General features: G+C 43.1%; 1 protein-coding gene across 5 annotated transcripts in view; it reads right to left on the bottom strand.

Annotated features, from left to right (window-relative positions):
- Positions 1 to 16,529, bottom strand: part of SLIT3 (slit guidance ligand 3) — a 466,954-nt gene that overhangs the window by 30,065 nt on the left and 420,360 nt on the right. For all 5 annotated transcript variants that reach the window (XM_033073074.1, XM_033073076.1, XM_033073075.1 and 2 more), the window contains 2 exons: positions 16,175 to 16,314; positions 4,373 to 4,466 (listed from right to left, as the gene is read on the bottom strand). In XM_033073074.1, coding sequence (XP_032928965.1) covers positions 4,373 to 4,466; positions 16,175 to 16,314 — 234 coding nt within the window. The remainder of the gene's footprint in view (positions 1 to 4,372; positions 4,467 to 16,174; positions 16,315 to 16,529) is intronic.

Genomic DNA, 16,529 nt, shown 5'->3' with positions numbered 1-16,529 from the left:
GAAACAATCTGTAAAAAGCTACAAACCTCAGCAAATTCAAAGAGAAAGACCAAGTTTTGAGACCACCACCTGCTCTACTTTCATTTGCAAGGCAAAATGCTGGTGCAACAATGGAGAGTTGTCTTTGCAGCATGTCCTTTGCCATGGTGACACTGCACCTTCTGCTGTGGGGTGACACCATGGGATGGAGCACAGTGGGATGTACCCAGACCTGCAGACATTACCTGCAGACATTGGTTTTATTTTATACAATTCTCAAGTTTGCTGTATGAAGGCTGAATCAGCATTTCTGTTTATAAGTCTTGCAGAAGTTTAGAACCTGACAAAAGAAAATGCATCCTAAAGTCTCTGACTTGGATCAGATCTTTTGGGATTGCTGAGCAGCCTTTTTTTGAATCTAGACTGTAGACAATGTTTAGTCATGAACACGCTTTAGTCCATAAAACACATTTTACTCCTCCCAGCTGGATGTTGTTGCACATCTGGAAAACAAAAGGCATACTATTTCAACTAAATCAGGGGAAGAGCTGCAGAGAATTTCAGCAATAAAAGGGAGGTTTGTGCTCTTTCTAGAGCCTGTGGTTGGACCCAACGTGCTAGTCACCAAGAGCTGGAAGAAGAGAGGTTATAAAGCTGAAGATGTGGCATCAGGAGAGACTGCTTCATCAATCTATTTGGCTGGCCCACTCCTTCTCCTCCCTGCCAGCAGCCTGGTGGGGTAAATGCAGGAGGAGGCACCTTGGGGAAAACCTCTTCAGAGGAACTGGACAGACAGGAGTGATGAGGAAAAAACGTCTCCACTTTCCAGGCAGCAGTCATTGTGCTGAAGCTGCTCTGAGTGACAGCGTGTGGCTCCTGGCTGCCCCTGGTTAAGGCAGTGAGCTAGGTGACACTGGACAATGCAACAGTGGCCTGTGAGTGCCATGGCCAGGGGGTGGCTGCCAGGGGGACAGCACAGAGTGTGAGCTCCAGTCTCCCTCTCAGAGCATGGCTTGACTGGCTAAACCTGGAGGAAAGAGGGCAAAGCCCCTTCCCCTGCGGCTGTCCATGGGCAGGGTGGGTGCAGGCAGACACTCCACCCTCCCTGCAGGACAGACCCCATCTCCAGCCATGTCCCAGCTCTGCATGTGGGAATTGCTTTTTTGCACCTTGGTGGCTCAGGGAATACTGTGATTAACATCATGGAGATGACAAATCAGAGCAAAAAGCAGAAAACAAAAAGTGTTCCTGCCCCAAACCCTAAGAAATGGGCAGCACTTTCTGGCAGCATTGCAGACACACCTGCAAGGAAATAGTGTCAATCAAAAGACTTTGTGAGGGGAATTGGCAGCATTTAATCCTGTTGTTTTTTATTGATCCCTGCAGTCCTAATATAAAGTGATGTAATAATGAACAATGTGCAGTTCCTTATTCAGGGCTGCCATGCATCAATTTTATGATGTGTATTGGCTATCTCAGTAATGACAGAACCACCACTTTTCTCTGTGGGGCTGCATTAAATCAGCATTTTAAGCTGTCAGGTAATAATTCCAAGCTTTAGAATAATAAAGTATATTTATATCATGCTCCAACATCACTACAGTGAATGGAAAAACATGCTCCTTTCTTGAAGTTATTTTTTGGAAGTGATTTTATTGTGTTAAAGGCTGGTTTTTTGTTTTGTTTTCTGGCATACAGAAAGCTACTCTTCTTCTATATAGTATAACAGCATACTAAAGATGTGGAGGCTGAAAGGAGGAAAGCCACCTGCAAATTTAACTCCAAAAGCAAGCCCAAGACACACTGAAATAGTCCAGTTTGTTTCCAAGCTTGGCTTTAGAAGCATGGAATTCCTTCTGGGTTCACTGTTCTCTGAGTTCTTGGTGTGTCATATTTAGGCTGAAGCTACCAAAAAATGCCTGCCTGAAGCCTAGGAGGTGAGAAATTCATCTCCATGAGTTCTTCATTCAGACTCCTCCTAGAAACTCAGGGTTTGTGCTGTCAGAGAATGGTGGCATGGTAACTCCATCCTTATCCCACAGTCCCACAAAGTGCCAGCAAGGGACTGAGTGTCATTCAGTAAAAGTCTGATGCAGTTAAGGGAGATGGGAAATAAACCTTCATGTTCAGATCCTGGTAAGAGAGTAATTCACATGATTAGATAGTTATCTCATTTCCCAGTGACCATCTGACGCCACTACAGTTAAAATCTTGTTTTCTGTTACAGCCTTGTAGTGATGGCAACATTCCCAGTATCACAGAGAGCCTAAAAACATGTCCAGTGGTATTTAAATTGTTGGCTATCTGAGGGGATTTGCATCTGCATGCACTCAATGTGTGTTGTACAAAAGCCGTGAATCAAGGCTTCTATCGCAGGGCCAGAATGGAATTTCCCTCCCCACGTCAATAAATAACTTGGCTTCCTATTTTTTTTCCTGTCTTTGTCATCTTTTCTTCCCTTTGCAGAGCTGCAGACTGACGAGAGCTGAGGGCAGGACAGACAGAATGGTGTGTCTGCTCACATGCCCAGGCATAAACAGCTCAGGGACAAGCCTGGCTCCTGCCATTCACAGTCCCTGCCTCTGGAAGCAGCCAGAGGACAGGCAGGAGCCTGGCTCCTCCTGCAGGAGCACTATCCTGCACCATCAGGAGATCAGGCTGCTCAGGACATCAGCTACAGCAGGAGCAGAGGCTGCTGTTTCCAGTGAGCCCCAGCAGCATCCACACATCACAACTCCTGAGGGCTCATTTCTGAAGGGGTTGGTGCCACTAAAGTATGAAAGAAATAGCAATGCTTGGACACCTCTACATTCAAGGCTTCTTCACCTCTCGTCTGGCTGCTAGAAAGCAAAATGGGACAGAGAGAATAAAGAAGTAATGGATTTTTCTGTAGTGTTCTATGAATAGTGGGAAGAATAGCACAACAAACAGCAGCAGCAGAACACCTTAAAGCAGTTATTTAGGCTCCCCTCAGGGGTTAGTGGCCCTACTGTGAAGAACACTTTTCTAGCAAGCATGTGAGACAAAGTATCTTATTTACTCAAATTGTTTGGGTGGCAGGTATGACAATGCTTCCAGCAAGAGGAAAACCATTCAGGGCCACAGCTGTCTCCATCCCTTCGTGCTCTAATGCAAGGCAATTTGAGTTACAAGCCTTCACCTCATAACATTATGTACTACTAAATTAACCAAAAATACTGGATAACCAAATTATGGATTAACTGGCAATGAAACCTGGAAAGAACATCAGGGACTATTTATGCACTGGCACACACCTCATTATCCAGTCCCTACACATGATTTCAGGAACCTCCTAATCACTTAACAGCTTCATCTTCTTCAAGATTTGGAAACATTTCTGTCTGGAGGTTTTTCACCCAAAAGAAAGGGTTGTGTTGTACTGCCTGGCTGTCTAGCAGAGTCAGCTGCCCTTGAGATAGCCACCCTCTCTAAGATTGTGGCTCATTTCCTCCTAACTCTCCTGGACTGTCCTGTGTGTCAGTTCACACGGTTCTGACATGCTGGCTGCTTCACAGACACAACCTGACCCCAGCTGGAAGTTACCAGGAAGAACAAAGCCTGCTACCTTCCCTCTTCCTGGGAGTGCTGGACTGAACCCCAGGAGGGAATCAGTGAGCACCCAGGGCTGCCCTGTGGCCGTGAAAACAGCCTTAGGGGAAGATGCAGAGAGCAGCTCACTCTGCACTGAAGTCTCTTGGATTTGTCTCCAAAGATAATTTCCTGACAAGCTTTTACAGAGCTTGACTTTTCAAGCTCTGACTGTCTCTCTTTGCTAAATTGCTCTGAAGTCCCTCTTCAGGTAAGTGATAAATGCTGCCACTCTGCACCTCTCACAACTCCCCAGGACCAGAGCTCCAGGTGCTTTGCTGCCATCCAAAACACCAGGCTTTCTTTGGCCCCTGTGGAACAGGCAATGTCATTCCCAAGAGGAAAATGCAAACCCAGACAGCAAACCCCAGAGGAGCCAAGCAAGGCCAATGGAAATGGCAGCTCCTGAGCTGAGCCATCCAGCTCTGGATCTAAGGCTCCTGTTACATTGCTTGAATTTGTAGGTGCCCTAAGGAACACATAAGGAAACTGTCCTTGGTTAGTGATGTAGGATAAGGTACTTGCAGTGACTGTTCCATAAATTCCCTTACTGAAATGCTCTATTCCAGAATAATTCCTCTGCTCTGAGGGTACATCCATCATTTTCAAGTAAACCACAGAAAGCTAGGAAAGTATTGTGGGTGCATTTAAGTTAAAATGTGACCCAGACTGAAATGGATATAGTCTTGCATTATTTGTTAATTTTGGTGATTTTTGCTCCACACTCATTGCCAGTACAACCCCAGTCAAGCCAATGGATGAACAGACCCCCACACACTCTTACCTGATTCCTTTGTCCAGGGGAACACATTTGGACTCATGTTGGCAGGGATTTAGATCAGGAACACAGTGGTTAATCACCTCATCACACAGTTCACCTGAGGCAAGGGAAAAGCAAAAAAGCTGTAACACAGCTTGAACAATCCTGAACACCCATGATGTCTGGGGATGGCCAATCTCCCTAAGTGGAGACAGCTCAGTAGTTCAGCAGGAAGTGACAAAATTGCTTGTTGAGGGCACATGAGACTTCATTAAATCAGCTCCTTTGACCTACAGTGACCACACTGTTTCTATCACATGGATTTGAAAGGCTGGTATAAAAAGCACTGACGTATAAACTCCACTTGGAGACACACGAGGGATCAAATGGGCAGCTCCTGACCCAGAACCTCTTATTTCAAAGCAAGAAAGTGACACAAAAGTGCAGTTGCTCATTAGACTGTAACATTTTCACACGGGCACATATTTCAGCCATGGTTAATACGCTGCCAAAGAAGCTGATGGGACATCGTTCTGGGAAAGAACAACAACCCACAAACCCTCCCCCCAAAACCTCTGTGACTCTTCATAATAGGAACCAGCTTTAGGACTGCATGCAATTATAAAACATTCACTATTTATAAGAGAAGTGCTAGCTCAATTGTGCTCACAGGAGATGATGACTTTTCAGAAAAAAATCCACCTCGTGTAAGCCCAGCTCAGCTGTTTCTAGGTACAGTGTATAACATGCCACGAGCCTCCCTGGATTTGTATAAGTTTTAATAATTAATAGTTGTAGAATGTTCAAACCGTGACAGTTTATTTAAATACAATCCTTCTCTGAGTCCTAAATAGTTAGGTCACACTTCAGTACCCCAGGATTTGAGATCTAGCCAAAGACCACAGAGATCTTTGCTTTCCCCAGAATCCAACAGAAACCTACCCCACACCTCCCAAAGCCTTGCAGGAAAAGCAAAGGTTGGGTAATCTCAACATGGAACCCCCCAAAAGCTACAGTCCCAAAGCCCCTGTGCAGCTCTAGCAGAGGAGCACATCTGCAGGGTTTCAGGGTACTTTCTGTGCCTATACATGGTACACACCATCACATAAGCAACAGGGCAATGAAATAAGTGGTGGGGGAAAAGGGTGATGTGGGAGGCACTGGTGGGCTGGCGCTGTTCTGGAAGGTTTTCATGGAGCTGCAGCTCCACCTGCCTTGGGAGAAATGCCATTTTCAAAAATACTTAAATTTCTCCGCACTCTAGTGGATAGAGAAACACTTGAAAACACAAGCCAAGCAAACCACAAAGACCAAAATTCAGACAGAAAATGCAAATCAGAGCCATCCATCTTTTATCAGTTCTGTGATCTGGCAGGCTGGCTGAGAGCACAATTTTGAGGATGACTCTGGTCCTGATAGGTGCGGTTTGTTAACTCCTCCAGGTGCTAATGCTCTGTCGGGTTATTCCTCCCACATGTCCAACCTCCTTCCATACAAGATACACAGCCCTTGATATGACTCTTCCTACTAGAATGGAAGTATAATACGAATTTGCCACAATTACTCAATTCTTTTTGCATGTTTCAAACACGGAATGTGCCCTAGCTCTGCTTTTGAGAGCTGTCAAATGTAAAGGAGAGCAGGAATACAAGGCAATGGGAGGGGGCAGTGCTAGCACAAACCCCATCACCATGGGCCATACACACCTTCCTGACTCTGTGGAGGGCTGAGTTTGGCACCACCAGGAGAGTCATGGCAACCTGCAGTTTATGGTCACAGCATCAGTTACAAGAGAAGCAATCCCACCTGGAGCCAAGGAATCCCAGGAAGGCACCACTATTAAATGCTACCAAGTCTTTTCACAGCCCTGGAAAACACTGTGCAAACATACTGAATGCATCCAGCTCAGGAAGGGGGACGTGCCAAAGCAACTGAACACTGCAAACCCATGGGAACCAGGGAACAGATCATTCTGGGCTTGAGGTTGGCCACTGTACCTTACTGCTCCTCAAAAGCACGAGAGATGTTCAGTTCTTACAGCTGAGAACACTGGGAACAGCGCTGACACATTCTGAGCTGGCAGAACTGGGACAGGTCTGTGCACGGCCATCTCCAAATCCACAGGCCACCAACGCTCCCAAAAACTAACACAGGCACTCCCTCAGCCTTGGGGCAGACCTGAGCTTGAGCAGGTCAGACCTTGCTACAATGCCTGGAGAACTGCCAGTTTGTCATCTTGATATTCCCCATGTCCCTCGTGTGCTATGGATCTTATGTGAAAATAAACATTAAAAAAAAATTAACTGGCTGTTGACATTAAAAGAGCTCAAATGAGCTAAAGCTGGAAATAATTTTGGAAGATCATCTAATAACTCAAGAGAGTGTGGATAGATGCCTTCAACTATCCTTCCACTAAAAATGGTCAATACATACTTTTGAAGTTTCTGTTTTTTCTTCTGTTTTGTTTTGAAGCAAAGGAAACAAGCTTTAAAAAAATATGAGCGGTATCAAAACTCTCAAAGGAAATCATAATTCTTCTTAAAGTATTCTTCTGAACAGTCTTGACAAGTGCTTAGAGATCCAGTAAAAATCTCCCCAAATGTCAAATATTATGACTCATTGTGTCATTCCGAAGACACCACTATCAAAATGTAGAATTCTAGGCTAGGTACCAAACACAGCATCCAAAAAAGAGATATTTTTCATGTAAAACTTGGAACATTTAAGGATCCTTCCTGTTATTTTTTGCATCTATCACTCATTAGGGAGCTCACTTGGGAATGCCTTGCAACTAGAGCAGCCTCATCTCAGGAAGAAAATATCTCTTGGTCATTATTTCAGGCTCCACCAATGTTCAGTAGATGCTGCAGAAACCATGCCAGGGAAATAAAACACTTTTTGAAAAGCAAAACCCAAGGCACCAGCTACACAATGTCTTTCTCATATTTTATTCACTCAGAAAATATCTGGGCCAAAAAAATCTGCCCTCAGACCTGAGAGCACAACATTCATTGGTCGCTTTAATGTCAGTATCAGAGGAAAAATGTGATCCTCTTTTTTTCTTTTTCTTTTGGAGTGACACAAGGCTGCTTCTCTGTGCAGCAATTAAAGGTCTAGTCCAAATTTCTCACTGGATAGTTATGTGAACCTAAAAACAAACCGGACATTCATCTTAGGCCAACTCCTAGCAGCACTAATTCTCTTTGTGGAGGATATTTGATCATGCTAAAACAAGACAAAACTTCAGTGTAATGCTTTCCCAAGTGTAGAAAGCCATCCAATCTCCTCATTTTCCTCTCTCCTACATGTTCTCAAATCACAGCTCCAGTTTGGGTACACACAAATTTGGGTTTCTGAAGTGCTTCTATAAAATGGACAGGAAAACCACTAATCAGTTAAACAACTCTTTTAGTCACAAATAATGCTTTTTGTTCCGTCAAGGCACACTTATTCTCTTTACTCAAAGCTGAAGAGAATAGGTAACATGCAAGCAGATGCTGGACAGATGAAGAGAGCAGTCTGATATACCACAAAATATTGCAGTTTTCACATTAGAACCAAGCTCTAATGACAAGTGAAACTTTAACAGGTGGATCTCCCTTTGCTGCTGACTCATGACTTGCAGAAAAAAAAAAGGAAAAAAGAAAAAAAAGAGAAAAATATCCCTGCACAATAGCCAAGGTATTCTGTTCCTTCAAAACTACCTCCCTTGTCCCCTTCACTGGCATTGCCTTAAAAAACACAACTTTTTTTTTTTTTTTTTTTTTTCTCTCTTGCAACATTTCCCTGGCCTTATTTTTCAACAGAACCATGAATTTCATGGGGCTTTCCACAGGGCTCACTGCTTATGAAGAGCTGCCAAGAAACACGCGTAGGCTTTTCTGTAGCCTTCCCTGCGTCTCAGAACGAAGCCAAAACAACAATAGGGTAATAAAGATGACTTTTACACACAGTTTAATAATCATCTATCTTTTTTTCCGTTCTGTGCTGTCATGAGAGCTATTTATTTCATGCCCCATTAGACTTTTAAAACCAGGATCCAAGCTACACTATTCCTCCCTAATCAGTAGAAGAGAAGCTGGATGCAGTAAAAGTATTTTACTTATTTATCTTTAAGTGAAACTGCAGTTCTGAAAAAACAATATAGAGCATCAATTTGCAACGAATGAGTTCAAAGATTTTTCTTTTGTTCCACGTGTCAGTTGGGTGATACTTTGTTGTAATATACTGACAAAACAACATAGAAAATATCCCCGTCCTTAATGTCAGAGAAGCCTTAGTAGGGCCTGCAAGACTGGCAGTAAATATGCTGTTGAGAATTTCACAATATTACTTGAGAAAAGGAACGTGCTTATGGTGAAGAAAGGATGGAGAAAGCCTGGCCAGTATCCACAGTGTGGAAACTTTTGCAGGCTGCACAGGGTGAGTGGTTAAATAGTGTGTTACAACATTCTGAACTCTGCCAGGTAAGTCCGAATGGAACTCGTCTCTTTGCTGCTAATAAAAAACACTGTGCTGTTTTTCTCACAGGAGATTACTCATTTTGTATCTAATAAATTGTATTGGAAGAAATGTTTTCTGTGTTTTGTTTCCCCTTCTCTCTGTTCTGTCATTAAAAAGAAGTTGGTGCCAATTGGGAGTTTCAGAACACTGAACCTAAAAATGGTTGAGTGGAACAAGACAGGGTGTTCCTCCAAGGAAGTAATTCAGTAAGGAATGTTGCTGATGTTGTTTGATGAAAATTATTTGAGGTTCATCTAACAAAATTTAAAAAATGAATTTTTTAGTTCCAAACTATTTCAACTTGCAAGGAATAAATGAGAAACTGTGAAATCCTTCAGCAGCAAATGCTATCGTGCTAGATACAAAAACATAGAAGAAATCACCTGAAATGCACTGACTCTTGCTTGACAAACATTGCCCGCAATACTTAGCAGGCAGAGACACTTCATGCTTTTTATCCTGTCTTAATTGAGAAAAACTCCAAGTTTCCATTTACCAGGTTTTGATTCCACACTGGAATTCCCACAGAATTGGCTTGCTTTCCAGATTCAAGAAATAATTCTCCCTAACCTTAATGTTCAACAAAGGGAGAATTGGTAAAACCAGATCTGAGCAGGGAGATAATGATCCTTTCACTGTTTCAGATTCTTGAAGAAGGAATGGGTTCTATGCACTGCTGAAGTATGAAAAACCATATTCAACATCCCAAATGCCACACAACACAGTGTGTGAAACATTAACTGAACCAGACAATTTCCAGTGCCCCTACAAGGTGATGACCTGCCTAAAGCACTGTTCCTCACAACCACTGTGTCCGGAAAAGATCTTCACTTTGCTGGACATTTTTGAGCTGCATTTATCCACATGGATGTCTTTCAATTGTTTGGAATCAGCTGAGGATCAGCTCAGTTATCCACACAATCCAGTGCAGCAAGTCACACCTGAGATGCCACACATTACCTGAGATGTCCTTCCTGGGCTGGCAGGAAGGACCCTGGACACGCTGTGGGTTCCTGCTGGTCTGAGCAGAGGGTGGGGAATGGGGGCTGGAGCCTGTTAAAAATGCTTTGTTTGCAGCACTCCTCCCTCCTGTGTTCCCTGCTCCAGAACTCCCATGGGACACAGTCCTTCATGGACTCCTCCAACGTGGCTCCTTCCCTCAGGCTGCAGCTCTCCAAGAACTGCTCCAGTGTGGGGCCCTTCCAGGGCACACAGCTCTTCAGGAGCTGACTGAGTTCCTTGTTTCCCACTGTGTTTCCTGACAGACTGGATTTAATGACTGTCACATCCCACTTTATGGATGAATTCACTCTGCTCATCCTAAAGGACAGCAGTAGCTGACTTTCCTACAGACATGCTGCGTCCTGATGAACAAGGAGGAATTCTCTGTATATCTTATTCCACAAACATGACACTTTACATTTCACAGATGGGAGTTTGACCAGAAGAGATCCTGGAGCTGAGCACTCCAGCATAGCAGGACACCCACACTGAGGCTGGAGACAGGCTGCAGCACTGCCAGTTGCTGTGCTGTTTCCTCCCAGTATGATCAGATAAGAGTCCAATCTGATAGCAATGTGCTTCTCTCTTCATAAAACAGGGCTGGAAATAGCTTTAGGCTCTTGAACTAAGCACAAACCTTCCAGGTCTTCCAGCACTTCTCATTCCTAGTTACACAACTGGGAAATGTGGGTGCCTTTTTATGTTTCACGCAGAAAGCAACTATACTTCACATCTGCCAAGTAACTAAAACTGAGAAACTTCCATGTAAGGCAGAACTCCTTCAAATAAAAAAGAAGAAAACACACTAAACTCTGACCACAGTTTTCTCTTTCTTGAAATTATGGCTGAAGTTCCAAAATTTGAAAGATGTTGATTGTTTAAGCCATCAGAATTTATTAGGCAGTGCAGATCCCTGTGGAACCACAAGGCTGAGCCACACCACCTCAAACCTCCTTGTTCCTGTAGCAAAAACTCGGGGGGAAAAAACAGCTTCAGTGCCACGATCCTCCTCAGCCTGTCCAGGGGTCACTGGCTGGCTCAGGGACAGAGCCACACTGGTGCCACATTGGTGCCACACTGGTGTCACACTGGTGTCACACCAGTCAGTGACAGGGGGGCTCCAGCACAGAGTGACAGCCACAAGGCACCACTGAGCTGCTTTCCCTGGAGCTGCTTGGCTGCAGTGGGTGCTTGGCTTTGGCCAGACAGAGTTACCACAAAGGGACACTCCAGGGAAAGGGCCCATCCTCACTAACAGGGAATTGGGCTCTAAAAGCAGAGCTGCAAAACTCTCAGATACCATCAACCACAGTACACCACAAGGTCCCCTAAGGTAAAAAAGATCTTAGCCTCCTCTTCCAAACACATCAAACCACAAATAGTTCCTAGCTTTATTATTATTTATTTTGAGAGAGATTTTTTTTTTTCCAGTGATACAAACTGCTTGCAGCTTTTTCCCAGGGAAGCAAACTATTTTAAAACACTTGCTCCTGCCCTCTCTCTGCCATGCGTTACTGTGTATTTTAGTAAAGACCTATTTTCAGCAGTGGAAACCACTATTTATTTTTTTTTTTAAGTTTCAGAACAAAGATGTGAGGGCATTGTTGAGGCTTTTTAGGATCTTTGGCAAATAGGAAGATATTTCCTGGTTCAGTTTTTTTTGGTGTGTAAGTGCTATATATTTCTGCTTCTGCTAAAATCAGACAGGGGGAGGAAAAATTCACAGCAAACAACAAAACCAAATAAGCTAGCAGGCAAAGCACCAAAGCATTCAAAGCACCCAGGGCATGTTTGGTGCAGCCCATTTGTTCCTCTGTATATGTCTGGACTCCACGTGGAGGCACAGAGGGCAGCGAGGCTGAGGACAGGATGTCTTTGGAGGGATGAGATTCTGTGTTTGAGTGTAGGACTATGAGCAAAGCAGTGATGGTCTGAAGGAGGTCTGTAACAGCAGTGAACAGGAAAAGGGTGGAAGGGAAAAGCTCTCTGAATTTTGGCTACATTTCTACACCACAAAGCTGAAAGGAAAACACAATGCTTGTATCAATAGCTGGAGACAGGCCATGCTACAGCCAAAAAGGCAGAGATTAGGAAAATACAAAAAGGACAAGAACCAGGGTGGCTGATCTAATACATATCCTTCTCTTTTGATGTCCCTATGAATGTTTCTTTTTGAAGGGAAGGAGAGCCTACACAACTGTAGGGAGGAGCTGTAAACCACCAGAAGTCCAAGCAGGTCATAAACCAGCCCCAGACTCCTCAGAGCTGGCTGGATTTGGGTACATGATTGTCCTGGAGGAATTACATGTTTATAATTTAGCTTCAGGATTAAAATAATCAGTTGGGCAGAGGAAAACTAAGACATCAGCTGACAGTTGAAGACATCAGGACTCTGCTACATGACATGAGTGTTGGCTTGGTTATTTAAATACAGGCAACAAATATTGAAAATATTCATTTTAAGAATGGTGAGGAAACCTGGTGATGGTGGGTATGGGTTTGAAGCTTTTTTATGGCATTCAGCTGTCTGTCTCCACTCCTCCTCTGTTTTGTCTTTTTTAACTCGCATTTACTACTTCATGGAATCCATTTGTAATTCTACATTGTTCTAAAGTTAATAGATGGAAAAGAACTAGGAAGGAGGTTATTGTGTGAGCGTGGGCTGCTTTTTGGTGTGGGATTTTTCTTTTTTTAAATGAAAGTGAAATGGGGCTGGAGTGTGGGAAATTCCTTCCTCAGCAGTCACTTAACAAATTGGCCATTTTTCATCTACTCTGAGTTGGGGGAAAGACTGTCACAGAATTTGAAAAGAAAACACTGCAAAATCTTATTAATTGAAGAAAGATTTTTGGCCTTCATTTTTCCAACAAATGAAAGCAAAATCCATGCATCATAATTTGGGATATTGTTCCCTAAAAAGGCTATAACAAGTAAAACCAGGCAGACAGCAGATACAGCAGGAAAACACTAAGGTATGGAAAAAAACCAAAGCCTGGATATGTGACTCTGTCAATAATCAGAATTTTCAACACATTCATTTTTAATTTGTATTTCATTTGGGAACATAAGATTTACTATCATGATTTAACCATTACTCAACTAAGCCAAGGGACACCCTAACTATTTCTTACAGAACAACACACATATACACTCTTGGATTTTCCTCCCTGCATTCAGACTATTTACATTTATTCTATAAATGCAGAGTTTACTGAAATATCACTGCAGTGTTACCAGCATTGTGGCATCCAAGAGCATAGAAGTGATGAGGGATTCAAGCTCCCTGCTTGGCAGGGGAGAAAAGCAGGAATCTGCAATAACTGAGCTGGGCACCTCCAGGCTCAGATTACTGCAAACATCCCAGGCTATGAGTGCAGAAACAGCTCCAGTGCAAGACAGACCACTCCTGACTGCACATGGGGGTTAACTACAGCTGAGAAACCCCATGAGTACATAGAACCAACAACTCTTATATAATTACACTGATAAAAATGGATGGTCTGGATTTGTTCAGCCACAAAACCCAGCCAATAAATCTTTCAAAGAAACTTCTATTTTCTGTACAACTGTTGGCAATGAAAAAAAAAGAAAAAAAAAAAAAGCTTATGCTGTCTGTCTAGTAATTGTTAACAACAGAACTAAGGATAATATTTGGGTACAACATAAAGAGACATCACCTTCATATTCTGTCCTGGTTATGGATGTTTGTGCCCTTTCAGGCATTGAGAGCTCTTTGTGCCCCAGAGTACTTCACAGGAAAATTGCTTCCCTGGACTGCACACCCCTGCCATTCTTTGCTCATCCACATGTAGATCAAATCCATACACTTGGCAAGGCTGGAGCACACACAGTTTGATAACACAACATTTAGCACAGTCAGCACAGAGAGAGGCAGGTACCTCAATTCACAGTTCTGAGCACAGGAATCAGCATTCCTGACCCCTGGAGTGATCTGCTTTCCCTCTGAACTCTTGGCCTCCATACACTATGCAATACTGAACTCATCTGCAACTACTTTTTTTGTTGGTTTTGTTTTTAATAGATACTGCCATAGTAGTGTCAGATATTCTTTCAGCAGAAAAAGGTTAATCCAAAGAGAATATACACAGAGATGCCCTGGATGTCACAGGAGACTTTAGTCAAACTCTTTGGTAGTAGATCCCTCTCTTTCCAGCCCAGACACACAAACCATTTCAAGGTGTGCTTTCATGACTTGCCTCTGTGCTTCCATGGTATTTCCTCCACTTCTGTTCAGTCACTTGAGCAACTCCACAAAATGCCCCATTTCTTGTGTTTGGATTCAAAAGTTTGTCTAAGGACCCTCAACACCATTTCTCAGGTTTGCTTGGCCTGTGTGTACTTTTCTTTGGCTGATTCTTGCAGCTATTTTGTGCTGCTCCCTGTTCTGTTCTGAGGCCAGGGGTGGCTCTGAGGGACATTTCAGCCCAGCCAGCTGCACTGCAGTCAGTCCTTGCAGGTGACTGATCAGGTTTGCTGAAATATCCCCCTCCAAAAATGGAGGTAAAGCAGGTTAAGGCAATTCTGGTATCACAGTTCACTAAACTCTTCCTATTTTAAGCAACTCAAACTATTATAATCTTTCAGATACTAATTTAAGTGACACCCCTATCTTTGCAACCTTTTTTGCCTATGATTCATATTGCATTTTCTGGAAGAATTTCCTTCTTCTGTTTCAAAATTTCATTTTTATTTCCATTTGTAATCAAGCTTATTGCCTGCACTATGATAGCACACGTGTATCACCCACATGGCAACAGTGAGGTCTGGTATTCGACAAACTCCTGCTAATCAGCATAGGCACAGCACAAACAACATTCAGGTTAAAAAAACTCAAAAGCCAAAAATCAACAAAACAAAACCCACTGGAAGTTGAGTAAAAATATCTCAAAACTGACTCTAAAGTATCACATGAGTTCCCTGGCCATTATCCAGATGGCCATTTGAGGAGAAATCCCAATCTAGTTCTTTCCTACCTTTATTGTCTGGAAAAAAAAAATTCTGCAATAATCTTGTGGAAAGGAAAGTACATTTGCATATATTGGATACTGGATATACTGGATTGAGTTCCTTACTGGATATGTCTTTCCTTGGCTGGTCAAATTCATTTCCTGTTGTAAATGCAAAGACTGCCTCCTTGCACTGAGTTCTCTTAGAAACCACCCAAGAGTAGCTGATATAAATAGTGCACAAGTAAGCACAATGGGCTCAACATACTACAAGCAAAACTTTTTACTCTGCTAAGCTGAATTTTTTTAGGTTTTGGCAGAAATATCATTTTAGAGACCCAATAAATGTACATTTGAGTCACAAGGCTTTTCTTAGCTGAAGATTTACATGGGCTTCCTTTGTATCAGCCACAAAAGTATTTTAAGAGTTTGGAAACTCTAGAAGCTCTCCTCCTGCCTTACTCAGCCACTCTAGCTTGATGCTCATTAAATCCCCTGACATGTAATATATTCCAGTGTACAAGAAGCCCTTCATTGCTTCTCCATGCTCAGGAGGCAATAACCCCATTTCAAAGGCTGGAGCAGGAACTCCTGCAGGTGTTTCCTCACCCTCCATGCTGAGCCAGGAGGGCTGGGCTAACACCATGTGAATGACTGCATGGAATGCTCCAGAATGGCTTGAGGAAAACCAGTTTTAGATTCCATCTAGGAGAGTCTCTGCTCTAGCAGAGGTTTAGGAAGGAATTTATCTGCAATGCAGGGCAGTACTGGAGACACTCATCCCATTTCTAACTCCATCACAAACCCCTGAGACCACAGACCCAGCAGCTGACCCTGCTCCCCAACCTGGGTCAGACAGAAGACAACACCTGAGCCTGCAGCCTCTTGCACAGCCTTTGCTTGCCCACTTGTGAAATGGAGATCAGGAATTCAGCAGCACATTGTGAGGCTCACTGAATTTAACACATGCAGACCTCTGAGATCTCAGGTGAAAGCCATGCCCCCTAAGCCAAGGTTTCCAAGATTCAGGACAGGAGTGTATCAGGTTCAGCTCAGTCCTGAGAATGTGCATGCTGAAGTAGAGCCTTCTCTGACCCCGAAAATACTGGGTTTTTTAAATGTACTTTACAACAAGGAATCAGTATTTTCACTCAGAAAAGTGGCTATGTTTGTGGGCACATATATTGCAATATTAGTAGAATTAACATTTTTCCAGGAAGAGATTCAGATTGTTAAACAGGGAACTTGATTTTCAGTTAACTATATGTTCATGCACTCAATAAACACGAATTTGAACCCTTTCCTTCAGGCACTTCCCATGGATGCCTGTTCTCTGATTGTGGCCCTTTCTTACCTGTGTAATTAGGAGGGCAGAGACACTCATAGTTGTTGATCCCATCCACACATGTAGAGTTATTCTCACAGTCATTATCTTCACAATCATCTGGGTTTATTTCACACCTCTCTCCCTCATACCCCAGAAGACAAGAGCAGCTTTGGAGAAAGGGGAAAAAAAAAAAATTAACGTGGATCTAAAGGAACAGGAGATTTGAGGTATAAAACTGAAATTAAAACATATAAAAGTCAGTTGGCACCACATTCACCGCTGCTGTGAGGCACAGAACAATTTAACCCCAAGTGTTTGGTGAAGAATGCACTCTGATGGTTCCTGGGTTCATGTAATTATTTACATGAGACAAAAACCATCC

The sequence above is a fragment of the Catharus ustulatus genome, chromosome 15, assembly GCF_009819885.2.
Source record: "Catharus ustulatus isolate bCatUst1 chromosome 15, bCatUst1.pri.v2, whole genome shotgun sequence".
Lineage (NCBI taxonomy): Eukaryota > Metazoa > Chordata > Aves > Passeriformes > Turdidae > Catharus > Catharus ustulatus.
The sequence above is the reverse complement of the archived record's forward strand: the minus strand, read 5'-3'. Positions and strand labels throughout refer to the sequence as shown.